At 32.5% G+C, this 10,927-nt stretch overlaps 6 protein-coding genes across 6 annotated transcripts; 3 read left to right on the top strand and 3 right to left on the bottom strand.

Moving 5' to 3' along the window:
• Positions 1 to 122: 122 nt before the first annotated feature.
• Positions 123 to 1,147, top strand: TVAGG3_0047840 (uncharacterized protein; the record flags this gene model as incomplete). The annotated part of the gene is made up of 1 exon (XM_001327033.1): positions 123 to 1,070. The coding sequence occupies one exon, from the start codon at positions 123 to 125 to the stop codon at positions 1,068 to 1,070; it is 948 nt and encodes a 315-aa protein (XP_001327068.1).
• Positions 1,148 to 1,330: 183 nt separating this feature from the next.
• TVAGG3_0047830 (uncharacterized protein) lies at positions 1,331 to 1,981 on the bottom strand (the record flags this gene model as incomplete). The annotated part of the gene is made up of 1 exon (XM_001327034.1): positions 1,331 to 1,981. One exon carries the CDS (start codon positions 1,979 to 1,981, stop codon positions 1,331 to 1,333), a length of 651 nt encoding a protein of 216 aa, XP_001327069.1.
• Positions 1,982 to 2,455: 474 nt separating this feature from the next.
• TVAGG3_0047820 (uncharacterized protein) lies at positions 2,456 to 2,923 on the bottom strand (the record flags this gene model as incomplete). The annotated part of the gene is made up of 1 exon (XM_001327035.1): positions 2,456 to 2,923. The coding sequence occupies one exon, from the start codon at positions 2,921 to 2,923 to the stop codon at positions 2,456 to 2,458; it is 468 nt and encodes a 155-aa protein (XP_001327070.1).
• A 288-nt stretch (positions 2,924 to 3,211) lies between these two features.
• On the bottom strand, positions 3,212 to 4,199 carry TVAGG3_0047810 (uncharacterized protein; the record flags this gene model as incomplete). Its single annotated transcript, XM_001327036.1, has 1 exon — positions 3,282 to 4,199. The coding sequence occupies one exon, from the start codon at positions 4,197 to 4,199 to the stop codon at positions 3,282 to 3,284; it is 918 nt and encodes a 305-aa protein (XP_001327071.1).
• A 343-nt stretch (positions 4,200 to 4,542) lies between these two features.
• On the top strand, positions 4,543 to 8,577 carry TVAGG3_0047800 (bifunctional inhibitor/lipid-transfer protein/seed storage 2s albumin superfamily protein family; the record flags this gene model as incomplete). Its single annotated transcript, XM_001327037.1, has 1 exon — positions 4,551 to 8,576. The coding sequence occupies one exon, from the start codon at positions 4,551 to 4,553 to the stop codon at positions 8,574 to 8,576; it is 4,026 nt and encodes a 1,341-aa protein (XP_001327072.1).
• A 751-nt stretch (positions 8,578 to 9,328) lies between these two features.
• TVAGG3_0047790 (GTP binding) lies at positions 9,329 to 10,713 on the top strand (the record flags this gene model as incomplete). The annotated part of the gene is made up of 1 exon (XM_001327038.1): positions 9,332 to 10,486. The coding sequence occupies one exon, from the start codon at positions 9,332 to 9,334 to the stop codon at positions 10,484 to 10,486; it is 1,155 nt and encodes a 384-aa protein (XP_001327073.1).
• Positions 10,714 to 10,927: the final 214 nt, after the last annotated feature.

Below are 10,927 nucleotides of genomic sequence, written 5' to 3'. Positions count from 1 at the left end.
TATTATGTATTTATATTAAAAATCATCTTATTTTTTTTATTAATTTTTTTAGAAATGCTGATAAACATAAATATATGTATTGGAAGCAAAGAAAAAAAAATGAAAATGTCACTTTTTTCATTATGAATTTTCCCAAAATTTCAAATATACCTTATAAGCCTTATAAGCGCTTCGAAGAACCACATACAGATTTCAAACAAAGATATCCGATGATTTATTCAATATTTGCAGACGATATTAATTATCACGCGATTCCTTGCAAAATACCCGAACAACACGATGAAATTCCTATCGAAACTGTTATGGTGAATGAAGAAAAACCGATTTCTACTGGATTTTCATATAATCTTGGTTCCACAATTGATTCTACAAGCGGATTCAAGTTTGATGTTCCAATTTCTTCAACTGCTTTTGCTACTAAACTCAGGCTCAATAATTTATTGCGCGAAGATATTTGCAATCTTCTTATGAAACGTAAAAATTTGGTTGACTTTAAGAGACTAAAACGAAGCCTCAAGAAAAGTCTTAAAATTGTTAACAAGCCTGCTCAAGAAAAACCACGCTTTAATTCAAACAGAGAAAGTTCGTATAAAAATGATGATCAAAACAACGACCAATCAGATCAGAAAAATGCAAAAAGCTTCGAGAACATGCCCAACGATCATTCATACAATGATAATAATTCTCAACCTCGCAAACAAAATTCGAACAAGCAATTTAATGCGAATGGAAAAAAGCCTAACCAGAAATCACAATCGAATCAATCACAAAAATCAAACAATCAACAAAATCAACAACAAAACCCGGTACCTCAGCAAAATCAACAACAAAATACAGCATCTCAGCAAAATCAACAACAAAATACAGCATCTCAACAAAATCAACAACAAAATCCGACAAATCAACAAAATCAGCAACAAAATCCGACAAATCAACAAAATCATCAACAAAATTCAATGCAAGGCCAACAACAGTCTTCTGGACAACAAAATTTTCAGAATGGGCCACCTCCACAAGGACAAATACCTCCTCAGCAAAAACAAAATCCAAATTCTCAAAATAGCCAGTAAAATGGAAATAAAAGTAATAAGCCCTATAGAAGGTAAGGACACAAATCAAAACACGAATCAAAAACGCCAAATTCTTAGTAATTATTTTTATATTTTTTTGAAATTTTTCTTTTGATAACTAAATATTTGTTATGTATTTGTAATTTCCATTTCTCTAATTTTTTGTGTATTAATGTTTCTCAAAATTGATAAAAAAAAAATTATTTTTGAATAAAATAATAGATTTAGTAAACAATAAGATAAAATAGAATACTCGTGTTTCAGCTCTTTAAAAGAAGTGCAACATTAAGCTCTAATACGTATTTGCAGAATGGAATTGAAAGAATTAGTAAAATGAAAGCGAAAATAAAGATTCCGAAGAAGATTTCAGTGTAGGTTTGTCCTTCGTTGCAACGCCATTTGTTGAAATTTTGGATAAATAAATCTCTTTTTTCGTCTGGAATGCTGTTAATGGTTTTATTATACCATGTCTGGTAAGACTTGGTTGAGTTACCGGGATATAGTGATTTGGAATAGAGTTCGGCACATTTTTTATCTGTAGACCAAATAATTACCAAAAAACATGAAATAAGAAAGCCGATTCCAGCTAAAAACGATGTATTCTTTAAAAGTTCTGTGAATGAGCCTGTTTTTCCACGGCATTTTGTAACAATATACGCTTGAATTGCAGAATATACGCCCAAAAACCAAAAGATAGCTCCAAATATCCAACCACTAAGAATGGATACATAAAGACCAAACGCGAGATCATTTCCATTTCTTCTAACGCTAAAATCGTATTTCACTCTTCCCCACCAAATAAATAGCCAAACTGCTTGGCCAATACTCCCAACTGTGATTGTAAGGAATATTGCTGCGTAAATTAATAAAAATTTGCAGCCGCCTTCCTCGTAAAAATCTGCTAGCTGCATTTTTTATCAAAATTGTCACTTTTTAAAAAGAATTTTATCATATGAAATTCTTATTTCTCATATTTTTTCTTGGTTACATTATATTCCATTCATATTCCACAATAATGGAATAACTTTAATCTATGCATCAATGAAAGAGTTTTTATTCTAACAAATACTTGTTCTTTTAATGAGGAGAATCTAATTCATTATGCAGATACCTGTAGGTCACATAATTCAAATGAACTCATTCAGATAAAAAAAAAATCAAATTTCTTGAAATACTCAAGAAAAGGATAATTGTATTCTACAGTAGAGATATTTGCATCTAAATTAGAGGTATTTACATCAAATAACAAGGTATATAACTATGAAAATGAAATAATTTTGATTGTATCGCAACTACGGCTAAAGTCAACAAAAACACAACTATTCATTTAAGTAATCCTATATTAAAAGAACAGAGATTTAAGATAGGACCTATTAAAATGAACTTCAAACGCCAACTTCAATTTTTTCATCGGTTCCATTATTGTCTTTTGTATTTTCGCTCACAATTCTCTGAGCTTCTTCGATAATTTTTTGTTTCCTCTGATCAATTATATCTTTCTTTTCTTGTACTTCAGTGAGCAAATCTTCGATTTTTTCGAATTTTCCCCAGGTATTATTGGTAGATTCTATCACGATATTATATCCAGATAGAATCAAGTTTAATCGATTTATTGATGAATTGATTTTATTGTATATAGCTTCTCCATTTTGAACATTTGTTTCTATTGTTTTCATTTGGCGTTCAATAGACTCAAACTGTGTGGTAATTAAAAACTGATCTTTCGATAAATTTTCAATTTCGTTTGTTTTAGATGTAATATATTCGAGCTGTTCAGAATATATTGATCTTTCTTCAGCTGTGAGTTCTGCTGAGCCCAGAATTTTATCTTTGACATTTATTAAGAAAGTCATGAAAAAAAATGATTTCCGATTTGATCGAGCATACATTATAGACGTATCAAAAATAAAAAGAATATTTCATTTAATTTTCTAAAATGAACGAGAAATTAAAAAAATCATATCTCTATTGGAAAAATGAAACAATTTCTATAACGGGAGTGCTATTTTGACGTGATAATAGGTTAGAAGATTTATGCTTTCCCTATGAGCATGAACAATGAAAAATGATATGCAGTATTCATTGAGTATATCAGTACAAACTCGAGAAACAATGAAATTTAATTGTTGTAAAATATATTTGTTTAATATAAATACAAAAAAAAAAGAAAATTTATAATATATATACGCTTTCTTATAGGATATTTTGATATTAAATATTGAAGTCAAGAGAGTAACCAAAAGTTGCTGTTTCTGCTTTGAAAATGTTTGACTTCGAATTCAAGCAAACTTTAAGCCATGGTTTAGGTTTAATGATAACATCTATATCTGTAAAGCCACGTGCATCGATTGAAGCTCTAAGTTTTGCATCTTTATCAATTAAAATTCCGAATTTAAAGTTGCCTATTTTTTGTAAATGATCGTACTGTCCATTTGATGCGATACTGATGTTCTGTCCAACTTTGGCGATGCTTGCTATGTTAGCTTTTGCATGTAGGGCATCTAAAGAAGTATAAAAATCTAAAATTTTATATTTTGTTAAATATCCTATTTCTATCGAGTTTAAAACAAATGGCTTAGTAATGCATTGTCCACTAATTAGCAAACCAAAGTTAAAGAACAAAGACGCAGTCATATTTGTTCCTTTATCAGAGAATGTAGTACTTGTATATATCTGGGAACCTCTCATTGACGCGAGCGTGCATATTTTTGGTGTCTTATCATACATATGGCATAAGGAAAACTTAAAACCTACGTTGCTTCCACTCAAAAGAATCTGTAATTCAGAGAAAACATCTTTGGGAACACAGTATATTGTTCTATTCATTATTTTTTCTGATATAATTTTACCGGATACCCCGAAGTGTTTATGGTCTGATAAATATTTTGCAAAAGCGTAATAATCCATGTTACTATATACGCTATACTGTGATGTGAAGTTGGAGATTTTGAGTTTTCCGTTGCTGTTTAGTAAATATTCTCCTTCTAAATCACGGAATACTTGAATATCAGTAAATCCGGACTTGAATCCTTTCTTAATACTAATGTGATTGAACTTTGACTCTGGAAAGAATTTTAGTAGCTTCTGATTTAATTTAGAAAAAGGAGAAAAATAGTTAAAATTCTCCATTTAAAAAATTGAATTCCGGAATGATTTTTGGACAAATATTTGCCAAATTAAGAAGTATAGTAGCTAATATTCTTTCTAAGATGATTCTAAAATTTTTCAAGTCAAATCCTTTCCATTACTGTCTGAAATAGATATAATTGGTATCGTTGTACCCTCAGCATTTGGAATCTGTGATATTAATACATTTATATCTATTCTGTGTGTTTTCTAGCAATAAAAATGACATATGATTTCCGAAATTTTTTTGAACTCATAGATTTTTGCCCCGAGATCGAAAATAATTCTCACTATGCAACAAGCATACTTATGGTTCAATGATGATTTTTTAATCAAATTTTTTAAAATTTTTTAATGTTTTTCTTTTTTGTTTTGTCGATCTTGTCGTTAATAAACGAGGCTCCGATTCTTGAAAAAGAGCAAGTTCCTACTTTCCAGACAATAGAAACCAGTGAAAATACAACAGAATTGGAATCAAGAATCAATGCTGATAACACAATTACTTCTGGAGAATTCAGTGGTGATAACCGCCAAACTCTAGAGTACTATGCCTGCTCACTTACAATCAAAAATGCAAAATTCAATCAGTTAATGGCATTCGGTGCAGGACACTCAGCTGGTAACGGCGGTGCAATATTCTGTTGGCACTCTACAGTTGATATTCGCAATGATGCCATCTACTCAAACGATTTCTCTAAAAATCAAGCTGCTATTGGTGGTGCCCTCGCTCTTCTATTTTCGAATGCTATTATCGAAAAAGTTTCATTTAACGAAAATACTGGTTATCAACACGCCGGTGCCATATATTTCCAAGGTGATCAGCGCTTTTCAACAGCTACCACTGCCTGCCAAACAGAACTTAACCTAATAGATTCAATTTTCGAAACAAATAATGGTGGTGACATCGGTGGTGCTATTTTATCAACAGCCGCTACAATTGTTTACATGAATCGTTGTAAATTCACTAGCAACAAAGCCAGATTTGCAGGAGGTGCTATGTGGCTTCTTAACTCACCAGCGAATATCTTCAATACACACATTCAAAAGAACGAAGTTGGTATTAAAGGTGAAGATAATAGGTTCCGCTTCATGGAAAATGGTAAAAAATATATGAAAGATGATTCGTATCATTTCAGAGGTCGTGGTGGTGGTGGTATATACTTCTTATCATCAAAAGATGGCACACTCATTGGAATTGACAGAAGGCATCTTTATACAGAGAAAGTTTGCTTCACTAACAATAAAGTTTATCACGGAACAAACTTTGCTAAAAACAAGCCAAATCCAGGTCACCATTTGATGTTTGATGGCTATACATACTGGAATTCATACAATGACAAATTTTTGGTACCAGACATTGATGGCGGAGAAGACAGTTACGCATTTGGATCTGTAAGCAAGGAATGGGATAGCAAAGTTATTGAAAATTTCCGCGAGGTAGGTAATCTTGACAGCTGCGAACCATTAGAAGGTGAGGAACCTGCCGAAACCCCAGTACCTTATCCATTTAAATCAACAGAGAGTTCAACTGATGGTACTTTTTCTGTCCCAGATGCCACTCCTTACACTTATGTTGCAACACCAATTACAAGACTTCCTCAACAAACAACAAAATCACCCATCACATTCCCAATAACAAAAACATATGCAAGACCTACAACACTAACAGCAACACAATTTGAACCAATAGATTACGAATATCCTGAGGCATCAGCTAACGAGTATGTAAAAGAGACCAAATTCCAATACTATACAATCGCAAATGTTCAAAAAGAAACAGTTAATTATTCTTTAAAGGAAAATTTCACGATTGAAAAAGATACAGAAACTGTTATATTCACATCCACTCAAACAGTTATACAATGGGTTTCAAAACAGATGGGAGGAGCATACCCAACTACAATTGTAAACAATTTAACAGACACTTATATACCAACATATGTTAAATTAACATCTGGCACAACAAATCTATACATCCCATACAAGACTACAATGAATTTCGACACAATTACCGTTGCATTAGTCAATGAAAATATTGAGACAAAATTGTCAACAACATGGACAATAAGTAAAGATACAGAAACAATAGGATTAACATTTGGAACCGCAACGACATCATATTACTATATGCAAGCAAGTGATTTTAGTGAAGGAAAATGGTATTTCAAGAAGCTTGAAAAATATAATACATTGACATTTTCACTTGAAATTAAATCACTTACCTATATGCAAACTGATGTCTACAATGCAACTAAATGCAATGACCAAAACTGTTTCAATGGAGAAAGAAATAGTATGCATACAATATTATATAAATTACCATTTAATGAGACTTATACAACTTCGTCTTCAACTCATATTGATACGAGAAGTGCAACACTTTGGACACTTGATGTAGGAGCAGCCATATCTTTACCTAGTTATAACAATTATGATGCTGCATCTCTTCTTACAAAGTCAACGACAACATATGTATATGAAAAGAAGCGCACGTCTACATTTGAAATATCAATTACAAGAGCAACAGAGTTAAAGACAATTGTTACATTTGTATATACAAATGTATTTCTCAACACATTCGTTAAAATTAGCAATGATCCAACATGGACATTTACAAAGACTTATGCTTTCATAGAAACTGCTACAAAAATGAATGCAGGTGATAATTTAACTGTTGCATCATGGGTTTATACAGAGACAGATGTACCTAGTTCTAAAAATACTATGGCAACAACAGATTATATAGCATACGATCCATCCTATACATTTGATACAAATGCACAAACTATTTCCTATGAACTCAAAGGTACATGTATCCGCGCCCAGCAATCATCTATCGAATTAAATGAGCTACCTATATTAACAAAAATCAGTTCAATTAGTACTCTTTATAAATCAACATGGACAAAGGTTAATTTATCTAGTAATACAGATACTGTCATCTTTACATACACAGCAACAAACTCGCTTTATGAGATCAATACCTATGTATATAACACTTTGCCATTTGAAATCGGAGTTGAAGTTGATAACTGTGGATATGCAGACAAAACCATATCATCAACTACGTTGAAACTAAATACAATTCCACGAACTATAGTAACTCCAAAGCCTACAAACCCACTCGCGACACTAGTGGAATCATTATATCCTGTTGACAAAGAAACTATAACAGATTACAAAACAATCACAACAACAAGCGCATGCTATTCATCAGGAACAAGTATTCCAACAACTATTATTGCTTATACAAGTACATTCACACAAGTTGGCAATGAACGCAAATACACATATGCTACAGTTACAGAAATTATTTTCACCGAAAATAATGCAGATAAATGCACTAACGTACCAACTTCATCAATTATCTCATCAATAAAGACTTACACAGATATAATTGAAAAAACTTCTACACTTAGTTTCACAAAGACACAACTATACTATGAAGGTGCTACAGAAGTGATAGTACCAGAAAATTCTAATTGTGCTTATTTAACATTACCAGAAAAGGAAAAAGTCAAAATCGAAAACCCAGTTTATTCATATTACACAAATATTTATACAATCAGTTCAACATTTGTAGAAGAAAGTGAAACAACAGTTTACAACTCGCGAACTCTAATTCTCACTCCAACGCTAATGTATGGCTATGCATTTAGTATGCCATTCAAAACACAAATTGTTACAACACTAGAGTGTAAGCCAGGTTTGGTTGCTAAAAAAGTGTCTAGTACTACAACAACAATATCAATTGGTGATATTCCATCTCCAACACCAGCCATTACTCCAATGGAAACACCAATGCCATCTCCAGCCAGAACATCAGCCATGAGAAGTGATCAAACATACATCACTACACAGACAATTTACATCACAAAGACAATGTCCAACGTCACAACAATTGTTCCTACAACAACACACAGAAACACATCACTCAATGATAATGGCACCTACGTGATTGTTGTCGAAGTCACAAAGATTATCACAATTGTTCCTTCAGAAGTTTACACATTGGTATACGGTGAATCCATGGTTTTCACAGATGCAAACACAAGCGGAACACCTAACAAGAACAAGAAACTCATCATCATCGCAGCTGTTGTATCAGCAGTCATTGCTATCATTTTGATCGCAGTCCTCGTTTGGTTCTTTGTCAGCTACTCCAGGTCATCGTCATCATCAGATTCTGTTGTCGAAATGGATGAAGAAACGGTCTTACACGTTCCTGACAGCACAAGCGCTCCAATCACAAATGATAACCCACTTTGGACAACATCCGTCATGGGTGACACTGATGATCCATTCAGAAACGATTTCGAAGAAGTTGCCGCTGAAGGCTTCTTCAACGAACGTGCTGAAACTGTCGATTCAGACCCGTGAGCTTAAATTTTTTAAACAATTTTAATAATTGTTGATAAGATTTTATACCTTTTAATTTTTTTAATTTAAATTTTGGTATAAAATCTTATAAAACAATTATACAAAAAAATATGTTTTTTTTTAATATTTTTCTCTCTCTTTCTCTTTCTCTGTTTGAATTGTGTTAGAGGTATGTTTTAGTGATCTTCTTTGAATATAATGGATCACTTAATTAAAATCTTAAAGATTTATTGTTTGAATCACTTAATTAAAATCTTCTTTATTCAAACAATAAAATTATTCATAAATAAACTTGTTATTTGAAATAAAAGCTATCAATGATAGTAATAAAAATTGCACGTTTATAATGATCTTATGAAATTCAATGCAATATTTCCCATTTTCAATTGATTTTTTTAATAAAAGTATAATACAGTCTGCGTCAGACCAAAATTGTCATGCAGCTATCAATGCTAATGTAATTCTTAATCATATTCATCTTTCTATATTTCAAGATTATTTTCTAATTTGAACTTTGGAATTCATTGTTGAAAGAAGGGTAAAGTGTTATTTTTTAATGTGTATAATAAAAATTGAAGATAGATATCTATCAAAAGCTTAATTTTTTAAGAAGTTATTAAATTATTAATAAATTATGAGTTAATTAATTGAATCTATTATTTGATTGTCTATGTTGATCACATATCCATAAAAGCTAATCCAAAATTTTATTTGTGACCCTTCCTGCATAAAAAAGTGCCAGGACCTAAAATCTCATGGGAAGACATCGTACTCACCACGCAGCGCAGAAATTGATCACAGATATCCACAAAAAACTTGATACTAAGCGTAACAGAGATGTTAAACTGAAAATGAAAAGAGCTAAACATCAAGAAGCAGTAAAACAGCGTATTTTGCAGAACCAAGCTGAAATGGCTGCTCTCGATGCCCCAGCACCAAAGGTTTCGCAAAAGATTAAGCGTCATATCAACGAGAAATTCATGGAAAGAGTCCAAGCCTCACAAACAACTTATGATGCTCTTATTCAACTTGTTGATAACTGCGACGGAGCAATTATCGTCGTCGATGCAAGAGATGCCGATGCTTGCCGCTTTATCAATGTTGAACACGAGTTATCCGAGAAAAAAAAGCCAATTATGTTTGTTATTACAAAAATAGATCTTGTTCCTCGTGATGCCGTAGAGAAATGGATTGCTCACCTTACCCAAGTCGCCCCAACAGTCGCCATCTCTCTCAATTCCGCAAAACCAGATAATAAGATTCTGAAGCAAATCCAAGACTTCGCAGCTGATCTCAAGAAGGTTGCTGTCTTAGGACCACAGAAAATTGGCAAGACAAAGCTCATCGAGTTACTTAAAGCAGAAAAATTTGAAGAGTGTCCACCATACAAATGGACCCTCTGCGGCGTCGATCTTGCTCTTATTGACTCATTTGAGTGGAAAGGACGCGCCAGAGAGTTCGCAATTTCATTCATAGAGCGTTTACTTACATCCGAGAAATCTCCAGGCATAAACCTTATCGAGAAGCTCGAAATCAAGAAGCCAAAGTCACCAGGAGACATCCTCGCACAGTTTGGCATCAAACGCGGTGTTGCAAAACACGAATCTGGCGAAGCATTCGTAAAAGCTCTTACAGACAAGGAATGGAAGTGGGTTTCCATCCCAGATGTCGAAGATAAATGCGAGATCTCCCCAGAACAGACAAAAGAATTAGAACAAAGCTGCAATGAAAAAAGTTCAGATTTCGTTTACATCGGACAGGATGTTACAATTAGAACAGATGACAACGCTCTTAGATGGATCCCTCCTGTCCAGTCTGATTCTGAATCAGAAGAAGAACAGACAAAAGATGATGATGAGAAGGAAAAAGATGATAAAGAAAATGGAAATGAAGAGGAAGATGATGAATAAATTTATTATATAAAGATTAGAATTTATTAAAAATTAAAATAATTTTTTACAAATAAAACATATAAATGACATGATACTTCCTTCTTTGGGTTAGAAAAATTCAATTACCACGTCTAACCCTTTTTCTAACAAATGAATTTCAAGAATTATCAGATTATCTTGAAATTTTTTATTAAAAGATTGTTTTAATCTGATTTTCGTTGTTGAAATTCTTTTTTTGGATAGCAAATAACTTCTTGCATTTTAAAATATCATTTAAGAATTCATAGGCCCAAATTATGTGGACTCAAAAATTCCTTTTTCCAAGGATGTAGCATTGTTTTTATTCAATTAAAATATGCTCTATCTACACATCAGTCTATGCTGGTTCATATATATATATATATAGACAATATCCTATCAAGCTCTACGGATAGTAAGATATAGAAGCCCAAGGTTTAC

This window comes from Trichomonas vaginalis, chromosome IV (assembly GCF_026262505.1).
Source record: "Trichomonas vaginalis G3 chromosome IV, whole genome shotgun sequence".
NCBI classification, from domain to species: Eukaryota; Parabasalia; order Trichomonadida; family Trichomonadidae; genus Trichomonas; species Trichomonas vaginalis.
Note: the sequence above shows the minus strand (reverse complement) of the source record. Positions and strands in the feature narration are given on the sequence as shown.